Below are 24,159 nucleotides of genomic sequence, written 5' to 3'. Positions count from 1 at the left end.
ACACTCTAGGGACAAACTGTTACCTAAGTATATAACAGGCACACAGTAGTCCCGGGCTAGTTACAGATGGATGCTTAATGCTAAAATCATATGGAAGAAATAAATGTCTATGTAATTTACCACTTTGACAGAAAAGATGGTTTTTATTTCTTATACATCCCATCGCTACTCACTGAGGAAATGCAACTTAAAACCTAAGAAACCATCGGGCCTGATAACGCACTCTTATAATTCCAGCATTTGGGAGGCTGAGACCGGAGGATCATGGTTCACGGGCAGCCTCAGCTACTTAGTGAGGCCCTTTGCAACTCAGTGAGACCCTGTTTCAAAAATAAAAAGGACTAAAAAAAAAGAAAGGGCTGGGGATCTAGCTATGAGGTAGAATGCCCCTGGGCCCTGGGTTTCATCCCCAGCGCCAAAAAAAAAAAAAAACTAAAAAAAACTAAGTGCTCACTAATGTGGTTAAAATTAAGTTGACCGACAGTAGCATGTGTTGCCAAGGGTGTGTGAAACTTCTGGTCCACTGGTGACAGGAGTGTAAGTTACTGTTTGCAAGATCTACTAAAGCTAAAGACATACCTTCTCAATGACCTAGAAATTCCATTCCTAGGTTTATAGCCAAGAGAAATGAATGTACACACCCACAATAGACTTACACATGAACAGTCCCAGAGCTTTATTCATAATAGCAAAACCTGGAAGCTGGGCACGGTGGTACACGCCCATCATTCCAGTGCTTGGGAGGCTGAGACAGGAGGATCACAGGTTCACAGCCAGCCTCAGCAACTTTGTGAGGTGCTCCACAACTTAGTGAGATCCTGTTTCAAAACAAAAAAAATAAAATAAAATAGGGCTGGAGATGTAGTTTTGAGGTAGAATTCCCCAGAGTTCAATCCCCAGTACCACACACAAAAAAAATCTCAGAAAGAATTCAAATGTCCATAAACAGAATAATGTAATTTCTTAATTGTGGTATATTCCAACAATGGAATATTTTACAGCAATAAGTAGGAATACGGTACTGATGACGTAGCACAAATCTCACCAATTATTTAGGTTAAAAAAATAAGATGCAAAGGCAAAGAGTTCTGTTTCCATGAACAGGAAAAACTAGTCTCAGGTGATACAGGTTAGAATGGTAGAGACAGCTGGGAATGGGGCTCACCGATGGGGGCAAAGCCCAGTGGAAATTTCTGAGTTGATCAAATATTTTCTATTTTGAGGGGGCTAATGGTAGATATAGAGACACGATAAAACTCATCAAGTGTGCATTATGATCTATGAACTTCTCTGTAAGTCAGGACTCATTAAGAGAACTATAGCTGGGCGTGGTGACGCACGCTTGTAATCCCCGCTTGGGAGGTGGAGACAGGAGGATCGCGCAGGTTCCAAGCCAGCCTCGCTGGCTTAAGAGACCCTGTTTCCAAATAAAAGATATAAAATATGTCTGGGAGTGTAGCCCGGAGGCAGAAGGGCTTCCAGGAACCCCAGTACCACGAGAGAGAGGGGGGGGGAGAGCTATAAAACACAAAAGTCACAAAAGTACTCCGTGAAAGCAGGTGCAGGTGGCCACCCGAGCCAGCGCCATGGTTGCTGGAGAGCAGCCCCACAGGGTGGGAAGGCGCTCACACACACGGAGGGCGGCCAGCCTCTGCGGACTGCCGTGGTTTGGGGGTTTGGGTTTTTGTTTTGTTTTGTTTTGCGGGTCTGGGGATGGAACCCGGGGGCAGTCGACCTCCGAGCTACACCTCCTGCCCTATTTTTTATTCTCTTTAATTTGAAACAGGGTCTCACTGGGTTGCACAGGGCCTCACTAAGTTGCGGAGGACCTCACTAAGTAACTGAGGCTGTCCGTGAACCGCGATCCTCCAGTCTCAGCCCCCTGAATGCTGGGATTACAAGCGTGGCTGGGGTTTTGTTTTTTGTTTGGGTTTTTTTATTGTTGTGTTTTTGTTTTTGTTTTGGGGGTACTGGGGATGAAACCCAGGGACATTCTACCCCTGAGCTACACCCCCAGCCCCATTTTTTATTCTTTATTTTGAAACAAGGTCTCACTAAGTTGCAGGAGGCTTCACTAAGTAGCTGAGGCTGTCATCAAACTGTGATCCTCCTGTCTCAGCCTCCCAAATGCTGGGATTACAAGGGTGGGCCACCACGCCTGGCTGTTTATTTGTTTTTTGTATTAGGGATTGAACCCAGAGACATTTTATCTCCAAGCTACACCTTCAGCCCTTTTTTATTTTGAAACAGGGTCTCACTAAGTTGCTGAAGCTGGCCTCTAGCCTCAATCCTCCTGAGCCTCAGCCTCCCAAATACTAGGAGTGCAGGCCCTTACCACCACATCCAACAGCCGCGTTCTTTTGGAGCAAGAAGGATGTCTGTCTTACCTGGGGATGGTGGCTGAGCAACCTGGGAGCCCTGGCCTCTTCCTCAAGGCCAGCTTTGTGGAGCCAGGCAGGGTCCTTACTGTGCAGAGGCTGGGGAGAAGGGAGGAGGCATGGGGGTCAGTGCCGGCCAAGGGAGCACGCTCGCAGGCCCCAGGGCTGCCACCCTGACTGTGAGTGAGCCTTGTTCACACACACACACACACACACACACACACACACACACACACACACTTCAATTCTACCTTCTATACAAAACTCCAATATTCCAAAATTTCTGATTTCACAATCATCATGTCTTTTTTTTTTTTTTTTTTTTTTTTTTTGCAGGTCTGGGGATGGAACCCAGAGGCATTCGACCTCCAAGCTACACCCCCTGCCCTATTTTTTATTCTTTATTTTGAAACAGGGTCTCACTGAGTCGCAAAGGGCCTCACTAAGTAGCTGAGGCTGTCTGGCAACCTCGATCCTCCAGTCTCAGACTCCCGAATGCTGGGATTGCAATCGTGCACCACCATGTCCCTTCTACCATCGCGCAAGTCCTGAATTTACTGGAGCTCCTAGATTGGCTCTGCATTTGTTTTTTCCATCCCAAACTCCATGCTCAACCCAGGCCCAGTGTTTAATCATATCACTCCCCTCCTCTAAGCTCAGATTCAGTGGCTTTCCAATGGCTTTTAACATGGCACAAAATTTACCATGACGTTAGGGGCCCGCCCACCTCGACAATGAAACCTCCACAGTAACAAACGCTGTATTATTTCAGCCAGTCTATTTCCACCTGTGGAGGACTCAGTTCATTTAGGGCAACCTGATGAAAACGTGTCCCAAAAAACAACACATCTCGAGAATGATTCAGTACAGCAAGTCAAAGAAGGCCTATGCCTGTGTGTGTGAGCGCACACGCGCCAAGCAACAACACGACACTGCAGAAACCAAATGTAAGAATAATTTAAGATGCCTGTTCATCTCACAGAGCCCAACACTAGGTTGCAGGTGTCTTTAAGGAACAATGCTGCCAGGCGTGGTGGCGCGCGCTTGTAATCCCAGCATTCGGGAGGCTGAGACTGGAGGATCGCGGTTCGCGGACAGCCTCAGCTACTTAGTGAGGTCCTCCGCAACTCAGTGAGACCCGGTTTCAAAATAAAGAATACAAAATAGGGCAGGGGCTGTAGCTCAGAGGTCAAATGCCCCTGGGTTCCATCCCCAGACCCGCAAAAAAAAAAAAAAAAAAAAAAAAATGCTAATTCATTCTAGAAAGGCAAGGCAGAGCATGTATTCCTTTTGGAAACAAGCACCTCATTCACAAGACTGAATCCTGATCCTTTGAGTGTTCCTGTAAAGTTAATTTTTCCTCATTTCTTAATAAAGTGAGCTTTGATTCCATTAATTAAAAAGGCAGCCCATTTATGACCACTCAGTTTCAATTTCTCATGCTAACAAAACTTATCTCAACTTTTTCTGGAGTCCATATGTTCTTTTTCTTTTTTCTTTCTTTTATTTTTTCAAGTCTGGGATGGAACCCAGGGGCATTCTACCTCTGAGCTACACCCCCCGCCCTATTTTTTATTCTTTATTTTGAAACAGGGTCTCACTGAGTTGCAGAGGGCCTCACTAAGAAGCTGTGTCTGTCCATGAACCGCGATCCTCCTGTCTCAGCCTCCTGAATGCTGGGATTACACGCGTGCACCACCACGCCCAGCTCTGGAGTCCATGTGTTCTGAAGATTTGATTCACAAGTTTGGGATAATAACAGAAGCTGAATTGGGTGTGGCAATGCACGTTAATTCCAGTACTTAGAAGGCTGAGACAGGAGGATCATAGTGAGTTCAAAGCCAGCCTCAGTAACTTAGGGAGACATAAAATAAAAGGGGGGGAGTGAGTGTAACTCAGAAGAAGAATGCTCCTGGGTTTAATCCCCAATACCAAAAGAAAAAAAAAAATACTGGAACAAGTCACAAATCAATGCTGCCAAGGCTGAATTTAATTCTGCAATCTCGCCCCCTTCTCATCCTCTCAAGCACTGGTATCCCAGACATGTGCCACCACTCAATTTTTAAGTAAATTTAAAAAGTTACTCAAACCAATTTGACCCAAAGTGTCATATGCAGGTACAGTGAGAAAAAAGGCCTTGAGAGTCCAAGGGTATGTGACCATACAGCTTTCATTAGCTGGCCGACGGCAGCACCCTCAGTCCAGAAGTCTGACCATGGGTAGGGGTCTCACATGGGTAGAGAAAACCCACAAACAGGTGGCTCTGTTATGCCAAAGCCAGCAACAATATTACAGAAGCAAGAGCTTGGGTTAGCCTAATGTTTCAGACTAGTTACAAGACTGTGGGAGGAAGAGTACAACATGGCTGTCTAGTTACAGAGTAGGTTACTTTTGTTATTACAAGAGAATGGGTACGAACAATATGGCGGTCTAGTAACAGAAAGAGTAACTTATTACAAAACCTAACTTCCCAGCTGCAAAGATGGACAATATTAAATATTCTGTTAAATAAAAGGTAAATTGTTAATACACAGCCTGCATAAAAGACGGTGTGGGGGGGGGGGCGCCAAGGTCTTTTTTTCTGTACTAGGGATTTAACCCAGAAGCATTCTATCTCCACACTGAGCCCCGTTTTATTTTATTTTTTGAAGTAGGGTCTAAGTTACTGGCCTTGAACCTTGAATCCTCCTGTCTCACCCAAGCACAGGGGTAACAGGCGAGTGCCACTGCGCGGGTCGGCAGGGCCTCTGAGCGCACCTGTCCTACACATCGGGAATAGCTGGCTGGGGGCTGGTGTCCCCACATTCCTGAGCGCCGGGACCGCACTGTGCCTCGGGATTATTTGTTTATTTGTAGTACTGGGCATGGAACCCAGGGGCATTCTACCTCTGAGCAACACCCCCCGACCTATTTTTTATTCTTTGAGACAGGGTCTCACTGAGTTGCAAGGGGCTGAGGCTGAGGCTGTCTGGGAACCGCGATCCTCCTGTCTCAGCCTCCCGGCCTGGAGGGTCCTGGTCCTGGTCGCCATCCGCCCTCACCCCCACCCCGTCCTGGGCCAGACTCACCTGCTTGCGGAGAAGCCCCGCCCACTACCGCGAAGCCCCGCCTGCGCTTCCGCTTCCGGTCACGAGGCCACCGGGGGCGGAAGTGCCCGCGACTCTGACAACTTGGGACTCAGGCTCTTAAGACAGCCACGCAAAGACTGACCCCTTCTTCCCTCAGCCCTGAAGGACAAATGCTAATTTCCTGACCCCAAGGGGTAAAGTTAGATGCTAGCCTGGGGTCCCACACGGGCAGGGGGTCGTCCGAGGCGGGGCGATGGCCGCCATCTGGGCGTCGGGGGCGGGGCCGGGGCGGGGCTTTGCGGATGGGGGTCGCTGGCAAATTAGGAAGGCCCAATATTTAACTTTCCCTCTGGTCTCTCCCTTCCCACTCCCCCTTAGACTTTGCTCGAGACCCTTTATCCTGTGCCCTCCAAAAACATAACTATAACTAAATTTTTATTTTTAGCCTAATTTATATTAAAAGTAAGACTTGTTTCATTTCGTCTACAGTTTGTTTTTCCTCTCCTAAAAAGGATGTGCAACCTGGTGTGCTGGCGCACACCTAAGTTAATCCCAGTACTTGGGAGGCAGAGACAGGAGGATCCCAGTTTCGAGACCAGTGTCAACAATTTAGCAAGGCCCTCAGCAACTGAGTGAGACGTTGGGGTTTTTTGTTTTGTTTTGTTTTGTTTGCGGGTTTGGAGTGAAACCCAGAGGCATTCAACCCCCTGCCCTATATTTTATTCTTTATTTTGAAACGGTCTCACTAAGTTGCAGAGGACCTTACTAAGTAGCTGAGGACCTTACCAAGTAGCTGAGGCTGGCCGGGAACCGCGAGAACCGCGATCCTGCGTGGGCCACCACGCCCAGCTGAGACCTTGTTTCAAAATAAAAAGAGCTCGGGGTGTAGCTCAGAGGTAGAATGCTCCAAAGTTCAATCCCCATACCAAATTAAAAAAAAAAAAATTAAGAGGAAGTAACATTCATAATCTGTTGCGACAATGGAGCCTAGCCCAAAGAAAGGTTTGTGAAATATAGCGGACACTCCTGGTGCTCTGTGCAGATGCCTGACAGGGCTGAGGGTATGCACTGCACCCCTCCCTTCCAGATGTTGCCCCCTTTAGGATTCGGCAGAGGCTGGGCTCCCATTGAGACTGCCTCCCTGTTCAACTCTTCCTGTCCCCCTGTCCCGCTTCCTTAGTGCACTTCCTCTGAGAGCGTCCCCAGTGGTGGTGTGCATCGTGTCACTGCCCCCTGAAAACTGATATGCATCCCAACCCTCACATCTGCAAAAACCGCGCATTCCAACCACTAGCCCCCAAACCCCGTGCATCCCAACCCCTACCGCCCAAGAATTCATGTGATCTCAACTTCAACCCCCGAAAAATCATGTGACCCAACCTGACCCTCCATAAGCATAAGTCCCAACTCTCACCCCTTCAACGAGATATGTGCAGCCCAGTCCCTGTCACCACAAAATTTATGTACAATCCCAACTCCCATCCTCCCAGTAAATCATATCCCTCTGAACCTTCCATCTCCAAAAACCATGTGCATCTCAGCCCTCCCCCTTCCACAACAAATCACGTACAAATCCCAGGACTGGGGAGGCTGAGCCAAGAGGATCGCAGGTTCAAGGTCAACCTCAGCAACTTAGCAAGACTCTCAACAACCTAGCAAGACCCTGTTTAAGAAAACAAAAATAAGCCGGGCGTGGTGGCGCACGCTTGTAATCCCCGCGCTTGGGAGGCAGAGACAGGAGGATCGTGGTCCTCGGACAGCCTCAACTACTTAGTGAGACCCTTGACAACTCAGTGAAACCTGGTTTCAAGATAAAGAATTAAAAAATAGGGCTGGGCTGGGGGTGCAGCTCGGAGGTAGAATTCCCTGGGTTTCATCCCCAGCACCACAAAAAAAAAAAAAAAAAAAAAAAAATAGGACCGGATGTAGCTCAAGGTAGAATGCCCTCGAGTTTAATTACCAGTAACACACACACACACACACACACACACACACACACACACACAATGTGCATTCCACCTCTTTATCAGTCCAAAAAACCATGTGCCTCTCAGCCTCCATCCTTCCCACAATAAATCAAGCGTGCTCCAACTCCTGTCCATCCCCAGCAGTGCGTGGCATCCTAATCCTCTTCCTCTAATAGACTGTGTCCATCCCGCTCGCATGTCCGCTTGCAGACAACCTGAGCTCCGACAGCCCCATCATGAAGGACTCTCGTGTGTGCAGGCTGCCCTTTGGGGCATGAAGGCTGCCTGGGAGGAAGTACCTCTCCAGGGTCCTGAGGAAGGAGGTGGTGGCCCAGAGTTAGAGAGGGGGGATGCCAGGAAGGGAACAGTGTGCGCGAGAAGAGATGCTGGGAGAACAAGGATTTGGGGTTGGGCGTTGCTGGGAATGGAACCCGGAGGCATTCCACCTCCGACCTATACCCAGCCCTTCTTATTTTTTTTATTTTGTAATGGGGTCTCACTGTTGCTTGTGCTTCAGAGGCTGAGAGGAAGATCACAGGTGTGAGGCCAGCCCCAGCAGCTTACTGAGACCCTATTTCAAAATTTAAAAGAAAAAATTTTTAGCCGGGCGTGGTGGCGCACGCTTGTAATCCCAGCATTTGGGAGGCTGAGATCGGAGGATTGTGGTTCGCGGGCAGCCTCAGCTACTTAGTGAGGCCTCCGCAACTTAGTGAGACCCTGTTTCAAATAAAGAATAAAAATAGGGCAGGGGGTGTAGCTCAGAGGTCGAATGCCTCTGGGTTCCATCCCCAGACCCCGGAAAAAAAAAATTGGTAGCAGCAGGCATGGTGGGAGGATTGCAGGTTCTCAGCCAGCTTCTGCAACTTAGGCCCTCTGCAACTTAGTGAGACCGTTTCAAAGATAAAAAAGAAGCCGGGCGTGGTGGCACACGCTTGTAATCCCAGCATTCGGGAGGCTGACACAGGAGGATCGAGGTCCGCGGACGCCTCAACTACTTAGTGAGGCCCTTTACAACTCAGTGAGACCCTGTTTCAAAATAAAGAATAAAAAATAGGGCTGGAGATGTAGTTCAGAGGTAGAATGCCCCTGGATTTCATCTCTAGTACTGCAAAAAAAAAAAAAAAAGAAAGGAAGAAAGAAAAAGAAAAAAAGAAGAAACTAGGGCTGGAGGTGTAGCTTGGAGGTAGAATCCCCCTGGGTTCCATCCCTGGTACCATAAAAAGAAAAGAAAAGAAACAAACAAAAAACAGAACCTTGAATCCGATGGTGAAACAGGGGCAGAAGTTCACTTTTCCAGCAGCCGTCTCCGCTGTCACTTGACCTGAGACGCAGACATCAGTTCTCATGCGAGTTCCTGAGCTAGGGAAGGTGTTTGGCTTGACACAGGAAGGGGCGCCACGGCGGCTGTTGTCACCTGCAGCCAGGATGCGAGGGCGGATACTTCTTCCAGGTACATGGCCGTGTCAGTGGCTACTTTCGTTGCGGTGGTTTGGTTTTGTCATTGCTGCTGTTGTTGCTGTGGCACTGCGGGTTAAATCCGGGCGCATTCTAACTCTGAGCTAGACCCCAGCCCTTTTTTATTTTTATTTTGAAACAGGGTCTCACTGAGTTTCTGAGGCTCTTGCTAGGTTGCTGAGGCTGTCCTTGAGACTGCGATCCTCCTATGTCAGCCTCCCAAGTACCAGATTAGAGGCGCACGAAGTGAAGGTTCTCTAACCTATCCCCGTCGGGGCTTCTCGGTTCACCAGTTCCCTGGCTTCTCCTCCTCTTTCCTCTCTGCTCTGAATACTCTCTCCTTTTCTCCTTTGCTTGGTTTCCTTCCCCTCCACATATTCCAACCACACTGTCAACTCTCTGTAACAGTCTCCCTCCAGCCCTAGCCAACGGGGATTGTCATCTTCCTCTTCACCCAGTTTGGTTTTTAGCTGATGTCCTCCCCACCTTGAAAACCACCTGTGAGCTAGCATGCCCTGAATCTTTTCCTGTCCTATCTTCTTCTTCTTTTCTCCTCCTCCTCCTTTTTTTTCCTGTGCCAAAATAGGAACACTAATAGTGACCAGTTTTTTCCTATTAGACGTGCTAGAGCCCCTTGGGCCTGTGTGAGACTCTGTTTTGTACACTCATGTTGCTGCGTTGTATTGCACACCACAGTGAGGTTCGAAGTGTGATGACCATGCAGGCGCACGGCACCTGGCGCGCCTCCCTCCACACGCACCGCGCTCCCCCACCTCCCTGCGTGTTGGTGAGACAGTAGTGATGTCTTCAGTGCACTTGGCAGTGTCTGCCCGGAGCCCTTCCTCAAGCCTCTTTTTATCCTTTCCCCTCCTCTCCCACAATCCCCTTCCACTATTCTACAGATCTTTTCTCTTCTCGTTTACCTGCCTTCAATAACCAGGACCACAAAAAAATGTGTTTTCAACCTGTGATGGGTTTATCAAGATGTAACCCCATTCTAAACTGAAGAGCATTCTTTTGTGTGTGTGTGTGAGTGTGTAGGTTTGGGGATGGAACCCCAGAGGCATTTGGCCTCCGAGCTACACCTCCTGCCCTATATTTTATTCTTTATTTTGAAATTGGGTCTCACTGAGTTGCAGAGGGCCTCACTAAGTAGCTGAGGCTGTCCGCGAACCGCGATCCTCTGGTCTCAGCCTCCCAAATGCAGAGATTACAAGTGTGTGCTACCACGCCTGCCCGCCTAAGAGCATTCATATTAACTCATTCAATCCTCACGATAACACCCATGAGGTAGGGACTATTGTCCCCACCATACATAGGCGAAAACTGGGACACCAAGAAATTGTGTTATTTATCCAATTTCCTGCAGCAGGTAAATGGCAGAGACAGGATTCAAATCCGGGCCACTTGGGCCCAGAGCTTTGTCAGGATGGTTCTCCCACAGTATTCTGCCTCAGTCCTCCGTTTCTCTGCTTTCCCTCCCTGTAGGAAACTTGTGATCCCACGTCAAATCTTACCATCCAGCCAGCTCTGGAGCAAATAACAATACTGACAGCCACAATGTCAGTCAAAGCCTGCTCTTACTAAGCACCGACTATAGCAGACAGCAGACTGAAACGGCTTTCCATTCGTTTTTACAGAGTATCTCACATTACAGATGGGAAGCGACGTCACCAAGAGGTTGTGTGAACTGCCCGAAGTGCCACAGCACTGGACAGGACAGTCGTGTGTGCATGAGTGAGCATCAAGAATTAAAATAGATGCCGGGCGTGGTGGCGCACACTTGTAATCCCAGCATTCCGGAAGCTGAGACAGGAGGATCATGGTTTGCAGACAGCAGGAGGATCATGGTTTGCAGACAGCCTCAGCTACTTAGTGAGGCCCTTTGCAACTCAGTGAGACCCTGTTTCAAAATAAAGAATAAAAAATTAGGGCTGGGGGTGTAGCTAGGAGGTAAAATGCCCCTGGGTTTCATTCCCAGTACTGAAAAAAAAAAGAATTAAAATAGAATTCCAGCTGGGCATGGTGGTACACACCTGTAATTCCAGTACTTTGGAGGCTAAAACAGGAAGATCCCACGTTAGGGACCAGAACTGAGAGGTTCTCAGCAACTTCAAGAAACTATCTCTTAAAATAAAAAGTAAAAACGGAGGGGGGGTGCAGTGCAGAGGTAGAATGCCCCTGTGTTCGATCCCTTCACTACAAAAAATAAAATGAAATCGAATTCTGGTCCAAACCGCAGTGGGGGCAGCCGGCATGGGTGTTTTGCTTTCTGCTGGACATAGCATTTCACAGTTAAGGCATCAGCACAACCAGGCACAGCAGGCAATACTGTGACCGTGCATCCTATGAGGAAACAGACAAGTTAATCAACCAGATCAGGTTTGCTCAACGAGAGCCCTGGCTGCTCAACCCCTGCTGACGTGCTTCCTCTTTTACAAGATGAATTAGCAACTGACTTCTGGTTGCTTAGGATTCTGGAGTTCTGCTCTGCTAATGACTCTTTAGAAATTCACCTTGAAGACACAGCTGGAACACGGTGGTGCATGCCTATAATCATAGCACTTGTGAGGCTAAGACAGAGTGATCACAGGTTTGAGGCCAGCCTCAGCAACTTAGCAAGACCCAATTTCAAAACAAAAAAATGAGAAGTCAGACGTGGTGGTACATGCTTGCAATCCCAGTACTTGGGAGGCTGAGATAGGAGGATTGCAGGTTCATGGTCAGTCTCAGCTACTTAGTGAGGTCCTCTGCAACTTAGTAGGGCCTGTCTCAAAATAAAGAATAAAAAATAGGGCTGGGGATATAGTTGGCGGTAGAATGCCCCTGGGTTCAATCTCCAATATGGAAAAAAAAAGAAAAAATTAAAAGGCCTGGGGTGTAGATGGGAAGAGGAGGTGGAGGTGGAGGCGGAGGCGGAAGAGGAGGAGGAGGACGAGGAGGATGAGGAGGAGGACGAGGAGGAGGACGAGGAGGAGGAGGAGGAGGAGGAACATCCGCTCGAGCTGGAACCAGAGCTGGGTATGATGGTGCATGCCTGTAATCCCAGTACTTGGGAGGCTGAGACCAGATTTTCGAGGCCAGCCTCAACAACTTAGTGAGACCCTTAGCAATTTAGCAAGGCCCTGTCTCAAAATAAAATATTAAATAGGACTGAGGATATAGCTCAAAGGTAGAATGATCCTGGGTTCATTTCCCAACAACAAGGATGAGGAGAAGGAGGAGCAGGAGAAAGAGGAGGAAGAAGGAGAAGAGGGGAGGAGGGAGGAAGAGGAGAAAGGAGAGAAGGAGGAGGAAGAGGAGGAGGAGGAGGAAGAGGAGAAGGAGGAGAATTAGACTATATTCCACTTGAATCTGGGCAGCCTCGTAACTTGCTTATACCAAGAGATCATGGTAGGAGCAGAGCTTTGTGCCTTCCAAGGCTGAGTGTTAAAAGGAAACTCAGCCTGGTTGGCTGTAGCACTCGTGTGTAGAGGTGCCCTGGAAGGAAACCGCCTGAGCTCACCACGTTGCAAGGAGGCCCAAACTACCCCAGGCTCTGAGACTCCAGCCTGACCACTGCCTGACTACAGCCATCCAAGGGACCCAAGTCCGAGTCACCCAGCTGAGTCCTACCCACAGAAACCATGAGACAAAACAAAAGGGACATGCTGTTTTCAGCCAACATCCATTCGGGATGCTCCTTACACAGCAATAGGTAACTGATACATAGCACTTGAGGGATTTGCTGGAGTCCTTCCTCAGGTTTGTTTTTTTGTTTTGTTTTGTTTTGTTTGTTTGTTTGTTTTTGCAGTACTAGGGATGGAACCCAGGGGCATTCTACCTCTGAGCTACTCCCCCAGTCCTATTTTTTATTCTTTATTTTTGAAACAGGGTCTCACTAAGTTGCAGAGGGCCTCACTGAGTAGCTGAGGCTGGCCGTGCACCTGCAATCTTCCTGTCTCAGCCTCCGGAATGCTGGGATGACAAGTGTGCACCACCACGCCTGGCCTTCCTCAATTATTTTCTTATCTCTTGCTTCTACTTTCCTGTTCCAGGATTCGGCTTTCTTCTGAGTTTGTCTGGAGTGGTGACTCAGACTGCCAAAGGTGAGTACTCAGGGCGGCTGTGGACCAAGGCTGGGCCTAGGGCCACCCGCGTCCTAAGGCAGAGCAAAGCACTGCTCGGGAGCAGTAGCTGGGAGGCCTCGCTGCTGCCTCGTTGGTTTGTCCTGCCACAGACCTGAGTGGTAGAACACTCGCGCTTAGAACTTAAAGGCCCGGCAAGAAACCCGCCTGATGGGACCTGGAGCTGATGGAGCCCAAGGTTTTAAGCTCCTTACTCTCCTTCTGTTAATCATACAATGAGCTGGGCATGGTGGCACACACCTGGCAATCCCAGTTCTTTGGAGGCTGAGACAGGAGAATCACAGGTTTGAAGCCAGCTTCAGCTATTTAGGCCCTCTGCAACTTAGTGAGACCCTGTTTCAAAATAAGGAAAAAAATATAGGGTTGGAGGTGTAGATCAAAGGTAGAATGCTCCTGGGTTCCATCCCAGATCCCGCACCAAAAAAATATATATATACATATACATACATACATATATACGTATATACATATATACACACATATATATTTGCAATGACCTTGATAGAAGAACAGAGTTCTGTAGCGGGCATGGTAGCTCACCCATAATCTCAGTACTTGGGAGGCTGAGACAGGAGGATCACAGGTTCAAGGCCAGCCTCAGCAACTTAGCAAGGCTTTCAGCAACCTTGTGAGACCCTGTTTCCAAATGAGAAATAAAATCGGGCTCAGGGTGTGGCTTGGAGGTAGAATGCCTTTGGGTTCAAGAGGTAGAATGACTTTGGATTCGATCCCCAATTAAAAAAAAAAGAAAAGAAAAGAACAGTTCTGTTGTGCGCACACACACACGTGTGTGCGTGTCTGTGTGTGTGTGTCTGTCTGTGTGTGTCTGTGTCTGTGTAGTACTGGGGATTGAGCCCAGGGATATTCTACTGCCCAGCTGCACCCTAGTCCTGTTTAATTTTTTATTTTGAAACAGGGTTTCACTAGTTTTCTGAGAGGTTTGCTAAGTTACTATGGCTGGCCTCAAACCTGTGATCCTCCTCTCTCAGCCTCCTAACACTAGGTTAACAGGTCAGCACCACCGTGTCCGACTTACTGCCCTTAAGTTATTGTGTTAAAGTTAATTCGGTGAATGACCAACCCAGCCCTTCCTCACGCACAGGAACCGCGTTGAGTACAACGCCATTGTGTGTGCCGGGCGTCCTGTGCCATCCCTCTGTTGTCCACCATTGTGTGTGCCGGGCGTCCTGTGCCATCCCTCTGTTGTCCACCATTGTGTGTGCCGGGCGTCCTGTGCCATCCCTCTGTTGTCCACCATTGTGTGTGCCGGGCGTCCTGTGCCATCCCTCTGTTGTCCACCATTGTGTGTGCTGGGCGTCCCGTGCCATCCCTCTGCTGTCCGCCGTTGTGCTGAAGTCAGATACCACAGCGATGCGCACAAGCCCATGTTTATAGCAGACAATTCACAGTGGTCACGTTATGGAACCAACCCAGGCGTCCACAACAGATGAATGGGCAGAGCAAATATCTTCTTTGTATTCGTGGGGATCACCTGGAATGAGGTGAAATCTCGGGTGACACCAGGGGCGTTCTGCTTCTGAGTTACAACCCCAGCCCTATGTTGTTTTTGGTTTTTGTTCATTTAATTTCTAAGCAGGGTCCTGCTGAGTTGCTGAGGGTCTCACTAAGGTGCTGAGGCTGGCCTTGAACCTTTGATCCTCCTGTCTCAGCCTCCCAATTACTGTGATTACAGGTAGGCGCCACCACACCCGGCAACATGGAGATTCTTGACCTGTCTCTCTCTTTCCCGCAGACACCTGTTCCAACTGTCCCCAGTATGCTTTCTGCATCAACAGCACTCACTGTACCTGCAGCCCCGGCTTTGTGCCTAAATCTAAGCGCAAGTTCTTCACATTCCCCCTGGAGATATGTCAAGGTGAGGGGTAACTCACATAGGTAAATGGGCACCACGGGGCCAGGGAGGAGAGGAATCCCAGGAGGACGCAAGGCTGGTCACTAACAGCTCAGCCCGCCAACAAGAAAAACCTTCCAGAAGTCAGAAATAGCGAGCTCTCCTGGTACCCGGGCTCCGTTTCCTCCCGTGGGATGTCAGGGTGGTAATGTTGACTTTGTGGGGTTGGTAGGAGATTGAATTTTATCATGCATGTGCCGCCGCTTCATAAACTGTAAAGCATTATACAAGTGTGTGTGTGTGTGTGTGTGTGTGTGTGTGTGTGTGTGTGTGTGTGTTTACTGGGGACTAAACCTGGAGAATCCTGCCTCTGAGGTACACCCCAGCCCTATTTCATTTTTTTATTTTGAAACAGGGTCTCACTGAGTTGCTGAGGGCCTCGCTAACTTGCTGCGGCTGGCTGTGGACCTGCGATCCTCCTGTCTCAGCCTCTAAAGTACTGAGATTACAAGCGTGTGCCGCCACGCCCAGCTCATTGTACAGCGTTTTTAAGTAAAGGGAGAGAGTGTGCCCCAGAATCATGGCTAGGAGAAAATGAAAGCTTGAGTGGAGACTTTAAAAGAAAGTTCTCTGGTCACTAAATATGCAAAGCATAGTCTCCATCCAGTGATGGAAATGTGCGATCTCACGGGATAACGGGATAACGAGCACGCCAGGCCTGAGTGGAGCCCTCCCTCATTCCAGGCCCTCGTGGTGGGAAGGGGCAGTCAGGGCTGGAGCCATCTCTGGCGTTTCCCCTTTCTCTGCTTAGCATGTCTAGTCTTCCTCCCAGACCACCAATAGGCTTGGAACCCAGGAGGGGGAGAAAGTCTTCACTTGCTGGGCATGGTGGCGCTTGCCTGTGATCCCAGCCCTTGGAGGGTCATAGGTTCAAGGCCAGCCTCAGCAATTTAGTGAGACTCTCGGCAATTTAGTGACTTTTTATTCAAAGTAAATAAAAAGGGCTGGAGATGTAGCTTGGAGGTAAATACTTCTGGGTTAGGAAAGAAGGAAGAAATGGACGAAGGAAGGAAAAAAAGAAGGGCTTCACTCAAATCCTGCCTTCATGTTGATTTAGAAAAGCCAACCCAAGGCCGGGCGTGGTGGCGCGCGCTTGTCATCCCCGCGCTTGGGAGGCGGAGACAGGAGGATCGCGCTGGTTCGGAGCCAGCCTCGCTGGCGTAAGAGACCCTGTTTCCACACACAAAAAAATATAAAATAGGTGTGGGAGTGTAGCCCGGAGGTAGAAGGGCTTCCAGGAACCCCAGTACCACCAAAAAAAAAAAAAAGCCAACCCAACCAAAATCGATGGAGAACGGGAAGAGCAAAAGCCAGCACCAAAGCTGGCTTCTCTTGGGAGGCAGGACGGAGCCGGGGACAGAGCGTGACCCTGGCACGGAGTAGGCGCTGGGTGAATGACCAGACCCTCCTCTGTGTTCCAGATGTGGATGAGTGTGGACCACCCATCGGTGTAGACTGCGGCTTGCACGCCGAGTGTCACAATGTCCCAGGGAGCTTCATCTGTCGCTGTGTGCCTGGACACGCACTCCTTTCCGGAGGCGCCCAATTCAACAATTCCAGTGAGAACACTTGTCAGAGTAAGAAAACGCTTGTCCTCCTGCCTCCCATCCTCATAAGGTGTGTGTGTGTGTGTGTGTGTGTGTGTGTGTGTGTGTGTGTGTGTGTGTTACTAGGTACTAAAGATGATTAAGCCCAAGGGCATTCTACCTTTGAGCTACACCCCCCGTCCTATTTTATTTTTTACTTGGACGCAGGTTTCACTAAGGTGCTGAGGTCCTTGCTACCTTGCGGAGGCTGGCCTTGACCCTGTGGTACTCCTGTCTCAGCCTCCCGAGTACAAGGATGACAGGCGGGCCTCCCTTGCTCATTTTTCACTGAGCTTAACACCAGGAAAAAAAAAAAAAAGTGTTCTTGCAGCTGGACCAGAATACGTTTGTATTTTCTTGAGAGGAATAGAAGAAAATGAAGAAGTTGAAATTCTGAGAAATACTGGAGGGAGAAGAACTGTCCTCTGGAGACGGGGGAGTGGGGAGGTGGCAGTCAAGCCAGGATTCCTTGGATTGCAAGGAAGGCAGCTCGCTCAGCTCGCTGATGCAAAAGAGACGGGTGGCGTGGTCTGCGTGCGATGGCCTAAGTGTTTCACGTACATGATTTCATTTGTATTAATCCTGTGATATAAGCACTCTTTTTTGTACTGTGAATTGAACCCAGGAGTGTTCTATCTCCAGCTACACCCCCAGCCATTTTTGTTTCACCATACTGAGGATTGAACCCAGGTGCAAGCCGGGCATGGTAGCGCACGCTTGTAATCCCAGCATTCGGGAAGTGGAGACTGGAAGATCACAGTTAGCGGCCAGCCTCAGCTACTTAGCAAGGCCCTTTGCAACTCAGTGAGACCCAGTTTCAAAATAAAGAATAAAAAATAGGGTTGAGGGTGTAGCTCGGAGGGAGAATGCCCCTGGGTTCCATCCCCAGTACCACAAAAAAAAAAATATTAATAAACCCAGATGCAGTCTATCTCCCAGCTATATCCCAGCCCTATTTTTTATTCTTTATTTTGAAACAGGGTCTAAGTTGCAGAGGACCTCACTAAGTAGCTGAGGCTGGCCATGAATCTGCAATCCTCCTGTCTCAGCCTCCAAGTACAGGGATTACAAGTGTGCACCACCATGCCAGGTTTATTTTTTATTTTGAAACAGGGTCGTGCTAGGTTACTGAGAGTCTCACTAAGTTGCTGAGGCTGGCCTTGAACCTCTGTCTTAGCCTCCCAAGTAGTGGGATTACAGGCATGCATTATCATGCCCAGCTCCAATGCATTTTAATTGTAAGGTTCAAAGTGATAAAAAAAAAAAAAGCCAGGTATGGTGGTGCACACATGTAATCACAGTACTTGGGAGGCTGAGATAGGAATACTGAGGTTCAGTCAGCCTCAGAAACTCAGCAAGGACCTCTGCAACTTTGTGAGACTCTGTTTCAAAAAATAAAAATAAAATAGGGCCGGGCGTGGTGGCGCACGCTTGTAATCCTCGCACTTGGGAGGCGGAGACAGGAGGATTACGCAGGTTCAAAGCCAGCCTCGCTGGCTTAAGAGACCCTGTTTCCAAAGAATAAAATAGGTATGGGAGTGTAGACCAGAGGAAGAAGGGCTTCCAGGAACCCCAGTACCACCAAAATAATAATAATAATAATAATAATAATAATAATAATAATAATAAATAAAATAAAATAAAATGAAATAGGGCTGGGGATGTAGCTCGGAAGAAGGATGCCCCTGGATTCAATCCACAATACCAAAAAAGAAGGAGAAGAAGAAGAGAAAAAAGAGGAAGAGGAGAAGGGAGAAAAAAGATGAGCATCAAAAATGGATGCTTTAGTGGGACATGCTGGCGCATGCTTGGAATCCCAGCATTCGGGAGGCTGAGACAGGAGGATCGCAGGCTCGCAGCTAGCCTCAGCTACTTACTGAGGCCCTCTGCAACTTAGTGAGAACTTACTTCAAAATAAAGTATAAAAATAGGGCTGGGGGTGTAGCTCGGAGGTAGAATGCCCCTGGGTTTCATCCCCGGTAAGGAAGGAAGGAAGGAAGGAAGGATAAAATAGGGCTGGCCTGTAGCTTGGAGGTAGAATGCCCCTGGGTTCCATCCCCAACACACACACACACACACACACACACACACACACACACACACACACACCCAAAAGAAAAAAAAAAAGAAGACTCTGAGTTCAGACCCTCTAGGGGCAGAGTAGCCCAGCTCTCTGCCTGTTCTCATGGCCCAGCAGTAACCCCACTCATGTCCCTTACAGAGGCCAGCTCCTCCGAGACAACGCAGGGCAGGACGGAGGTGAGTGCAGCCCTGCTGGAGCCAGGGACAAACCCAGGGGACCAATGGAGCAAGTGGAGGGACCAGGGCGGGGTCTATATTGTATACCGTATGTAATGTGTGTTATATGCTATATGCTACGTGCAATATTATATGTTATACAAGATGTTATTTATGGTGTGTTATATAATATATAATGTGTTATGTGTTGTGTGTTACATGACATAATGTATATGGTAAGTATTAATATCATATGTAATATATCAATAATATTATTTAAATTGTTAGCTGGGTGTGGTGGCACACACCTGTAATCCCAGTACCTGAAAGACTAAGACAGAAGGATCGCAGGATTGAAGAAAACCTCAGCAACATAGTGAGATTCTCAGCAACCAAGAGAGACCCTGTTTCAAAACAAAAAATAAGCCGGGCGTGGTGGCGCACGCTTGTAATCCCCACGCTTGGGAAGCTGAGACAGGAGGATCGCGCAGGTTCGAAGCCAGCTGCTGGCTTAAGGGACCCTGTTTCCAAATAAAAAATACAAAAAAATAGGTCTGGGAGTGTAGCCCAGAGGTAGAAGTTCCCTGGGTTCCATCCCCAGTACCACCAAGTAAATAAATAAATAAATAAATAAATAAATGGGCTAAGGGTGTAGCTCAGAGGTAGAATGCTCATAAATTCAATTCCCAGTACCACAAAAAAGTAAATAAAATAAAAATAATTCTTAATAATGTTTTATTAAATATTAATATAATTATATTGATATTGATATTATTTATATACTATGATATATAATATAGTAAATATAATCCTATATTGATATTTGATTAACATTAAATTTTAATATAATCATATCAGTATCATCAATGTTTTATGTTATACATAATATGTACATTTTATTAAATGTCATATAACATAATATTTCATATAGTATTTAATATATTATACAGTATGTATATATTACATACTATACATGTTCTATAACATACTCTAGTATATATTTTACACTACATAATATAATATATGATATATATTATCTAGTATTATTATATTATTACATGGCTGTATTATAGTATATGATATATTATTAATCATTTATTATTTAATTTAAAAGTATATTATGATTTATGTTATTAATCATACAGTACTATATTATTATATATTAATATTGTTACTAAGGTACTATATTATATTACATAGTACTATTCCTTTTTATGTGGACATAGTGCTATTCTATATCATTAATTATACAGTATTATATTATCATATTAGATATATAAAGAAAATAGGTGGTATAATGGACTGTTAATAAAGTCATGTCATATACAACTGTGGTGTCTACCTGTCCATGATACCACTGGGTACATCACTGTAGTGCATCACTGTAGTGCATCACTGTAAGCGTCACTGTAGTGCATCACTGTAGTGCATCACTGTAGTGCATCACTGGAAGCGTCACTGGAAGCGTCACTGTAGATATCACTAGGTACATCTACATCTATATACCCACAGAGCTACAGAGTGTACGTGCATAGGTGTGGCGTGTGTGTGTACCTCCCTCTAAAGACAGGGACCAATCCCAGAGCAAGACAGACTGAAAGAAATTGTATCAGTACATGCTGAGCTGCTGCAATGAAGAGACCCAAATAGTCAAAGCCAAAAAGACAGACTTAAAATATGGATGCTTTTGTGAGGCGCGTTTCCTTGGAGATGCACCCTGTGAGGACAAGGCAGAAGCTGCAGGTACCGCGGCTACAAAGAGAAAGAGCAGTGAACAGAGTCCCTGTTCCAGAGGCCTCTGTCTAGGCCTCTGACGGGCCCATGAGTCCTCGAGCGTCTGCTGAAGGCAGAGGCGCAGTTAGCACACCAAGTAGGGGCTCGAGCTGCTGCCGGCCCGTCAGGTTCCCGGATGCTGCTGCTGGTCCCTGGACCACGTTGTGAGGACAGAGATGGAGCCGGAGTCGGCGTCTATTTGTCCTTTAAATCCCCTCTATTGCAAATTTTATTCTTTAACAATTTGGGGGGTGCTGGGGATGGAACCCAGGGTGTTCTGCCTCCAAGCTACACTCCCAGCCGTATTTTTTTTTTTGAAACAGGGTCTCATGAAGTTGCTGAGGGTCTAGGTTGGGGAGGCTGGCCTCCAACCTAGGTCCTCTGGTCCCAAAGCCCGCTTCTTCCTCTCCTTCTGGATCTGAGATCTACCCGATTTGATTTTTTAAATCTTTCTGTCTCCAAAGCTGCAGCAGGTTGTCGACAGTTTCGACTCATTTCTCACCAGTAAGGATCCGTGGGCAACAGGAGACAGACAAAATGTCTCATTTGCCGCCACAAATTTCCTCCAGAGTGTGGAGTCAACAGTTCTGAAAACTGCCTTGAGCGCCCCAGGGCAAGAAATCCAGAAGGTCCAAAACAGCACCGTGGGTAAGGCACAGGCACGGGGTGGCTCACGGCTGGGGTCAGAGCCTCGCAGTTAGAAGGCATGGCTGCCCTGACTGGGTCCCACTCTCCAAAGGGCTAGAACATACAATGTCCCGTCCCTAAGGCTCCGGCCTGCAGAGCCCTGGGAAAGAAGACACAAACGCCAAGTCTGTTGATGATGCTTCCTCTTTAATGCTTCCCCTTCAATGCGCACAGCAGGCAAATATATATCAGTCTCCTAACCCCTTCCTCATCACTCCACCAACCCCAAGCTTCCCACAGCTAGGGCATGCGCATTTCTAACCCTCTCATAGGCAGGCTGGTGGTAGCACGAGGCGCTGCATCACTGATCATCCGTAGGGTGCCTGATAGGGCACACTGCGCAGGCTCAGGGCACCGCCAGCCTCGTGAGCCTCGTGACTTGGCTGCAAGCCTAGACGCCATCTTGAGCCACCGCCCCATCCCGGTCTAGCTGAGTGGGCCCCGACAATACAAACTTAGCTTTACTGAGAGGAGGAGTGAGCCCGGCTGGCAAAAGGTGTGAGAAAAGCAGGGGAGACTCCCGGCTGATGGAAGCTTGCGCTCTGCCACGACCGTGTTGCAGTATCCCAGGTGTAAAAACCAACGTGTAAACCAGGCGTTGATGGCGCATGCTTGTAATCCCCGCGCTTGGGAGGCGGAGACAGGAGGATCACACCGGTTCAAAGCCAACCTTGCTGGCTTAAGAGACCCTGTTTTCTTTTTTCTTTTTTTTTTTTTTGGGTGGTACTGGGGTTCCTGGAAGCCCTTCTATCTCCGGGCTCTACTCCCAGACCTATTTTAACATGTTTATTTGGAAACAGGGTCTCCTAAGCCAGCGCGCGCGGCTGGCTTCGAACCTGCGCGATCCTCCTGTCTCTGCCTCCCAAGCGCGGGGATTACAAGCGTGCGCCACCACGCCCGGCTAAGAGACCCTGTTTTCAAATAAAAAATACAAAACTAGGTATGGGAGTGTAGCCCAGAGGTAGAAGGGTTTCCAGGAACCCCGGTACCAAAAAACAAACAAACAAACAAAAACAACAACAACAACATGTAATGTGCACTGAGATGCCATCTTTCCTGGATGCCACTGACACCCCAGTGAAGCTGGGTGTTGTCTTTTCTTTCCTTGTGTGTGTGTGTGTGTGTGTGTGTGTGTGTGTGTGTGTGTGTCACTGGGGACTGAGCCCAGGGACATTCTACCTCTGAGCTATACCCCAGCTCTTTTTTATTCTGTGTGTGTGTGTGTGTGTGTGTGTGTGTGTGTGTGTGTGTGTGTGTGTGCCAGGAATTGAACCCGGGGGCATTCTACCTCTGAGCTATATCCCCAGCCCTATTTTTTATTCTTTATTTTGAAACAGGGTCTCACTAAGTTGCGGAGGGCCTCACTAAGTAGCTGAGGCTGGCTGCGAACCTGGATCCTCCTGTCTCAGCCTCCCAAGTAGAGAGCTTATAGGTGTGCACCACCCTGCCCGGCTGCCAGGCATGCTTTTAAAGCTTCCTCTAGGCTGGGCGTGGAGGTGCATGCTTGTAATCCCCACGCTTGGGAGTCGGAGACAGGAGGATCGCGCAGGTTTGAAGCCAGCCTTGCTGGCTTAGGAGACACTGTTTCCAAATAAAAATATAAACTAGGTCTGGGAGTGTAGCCCAGAGGTAGAAGGGTTCCATCCCAGTATCACAAAAAAAAAAGCTTCCTCTAACACCAAGAAACTTTGACTATTGATTTCTTTACCAGCTGTTGAAACCCAAGTGGTTACAGACAATTGCTCTGAGGAAAGAATGATACTCCACCTGAACACCCGAGGGAACTCAGTGGACATCCACTGCAAAGATGTCGTGCAGGAGGAGGCACAGGGTAGGTGCTGATTCCTGTTCCTTCACACAAGTCTAGAGCAGCAGCACACACCTGTCATCCCAGGACATGAGAGACTGAGACAGGAGGATCGCAGGTTCAAGGCCAGCCTCCACAACTTAGCAAGAAGCTGAACAACTTAGCAAGACCCTGTTTCAAAACATAAATAAATAAATAAATAAATAAATAAATAATAAGGCTGAGTGTGTAGCTCAGTGGTAAAAAGCCCCTGGGTTCAATCTCCAGTAACAATAACAAAACAAACAAAAAAAATGACTCCTTCGCAGAAAGCCATATCATTGGGTGAGTCACGGGAAACGTGCTCCATGGGCTTCTCCCAATGGGCTTTTCACCCTCTATCTTGTGATTCAAGTTTTTCCTTAAAAATATAAAAATAAAAACATAGCCAGGTCTGGTGCAGCCCACCGATCGTCCCAGCACTTGGGAGGCTGAGCTGAGACAGGAGGATCACAGGTCTGGGCTCGGCCCCAACAATTTAGCAAGAATCTCTCAGCAACCTAGCAAGACCCTATTTCAAAACAAGAAATCAAATAAATACTTTCTGTTTCCCCAGGTCCCAGCGCTGTTGCCTTTATCTCCTATTCCTCTCTTGGAAAAGTCCTAGATGCAACTTTTTTTGAAGAGGCGGACGACAAGAACCCGCTGGCCCTGAACTCACACGTAGTGAGCGCCGCTGTTGGGCCCAAGAGGAGCTCGTGGCTCTCACAGCCCGTGACACTGGCCTTCCGGCACCTGACGGTATGGGCACGCGGCCACTGGACCCGTGGGCTCCTGGCAGAGCAGACCCGTCTCCACGGGGTCCTAGCGGTGGTTCCAGCTGCCATTTGCCCTGGGCGGCACAGTGCCCAGAGCACGGCAGATGTGAGCTGAGATTTCACAGGACGAGGACACGGCTCCCGGAGCTGGGTCAGGACCCGGTGGGCGCCATCATCTAGGGATGCCCAAGCCGTGCCTCCAAGATGGCCGCGCATGCGCATAGAACCCACCGCGGTCTATCCTGCTGTAGACTGGGGCAAGGGGGCTTATTGAGAGTGAAGCCAAGGGCACTCTGCCTCCCAGCTACACTCCAAGCCGAAAAATTCATTTCTCATTTTGAAACAGAGCCTCACTAAGTTGTTG

General features: G+C 48.2%; 1 protein-coding gene across 1 annotated transcript in view; it reads left to right on the top strand.

Annotated features, from left to right (window-relative positions):
• Positions 1-6,426: 6,426 nt before the first annotated feature.
• Positions 6,427-24,159, top strand: part of ADGRE3 (adhesion G protein-coupled receptor E3) — a gene marked incomplete at its 5' end in the record, with an annotated part of 32,797 nt that continues 15,064 nt past the window's right edge. Inside the window, 9 exons of the mRNA XM_080715396.1 lie at positions 6,427-6,448; positions 7,624-7,664; positions 8,746-8,863; positions 14,749-14,871; positions 16,329-16,484; positions 18,715-18,752; positions 21,074-21,152; positions 22,903-23,022; positions 23,594-23,778. Coding sequence (XP_080571522.1) covers positions 6,427-6,448; positions 7,624-7,664; positions 8,746-8,863; positions 14,749-14,871; positions 16,329-16,484; positions 18,715-18,752; positions 21,074-21,152; positions 22,903-23,022; positions 23,594-23,778 — 882 coding nt within the window. The remainder of the gene's footprint in view (positions 6,449-7,623; positions 7,665-8,745; positions 8,864-14,748; positions 14,872-16,328; positions 16,485-18,714; positions 18,753-21,073; positions 21,153-22,902; positions 23,023-23,593; positions 23,779-24,159) is intronic.

This window comes from Muscardinus avellanarius (assembly GCF_963383645.1).
Source record: "Muscardinus avellanarius genome assembly, chromosome: 18".
Classification (NCBI taxonomy): domain Eukaryota; kingdom Metazoa; phylum Chordata; class Mammalia; order Rodentia; family Gliridae; genus Muscardinus; species Muscardinus avellanarius.
Note: the sequence above shows the minus strand (reverse complement) of the source record. Positions and strands in the feature narration are given on the sequence as shown.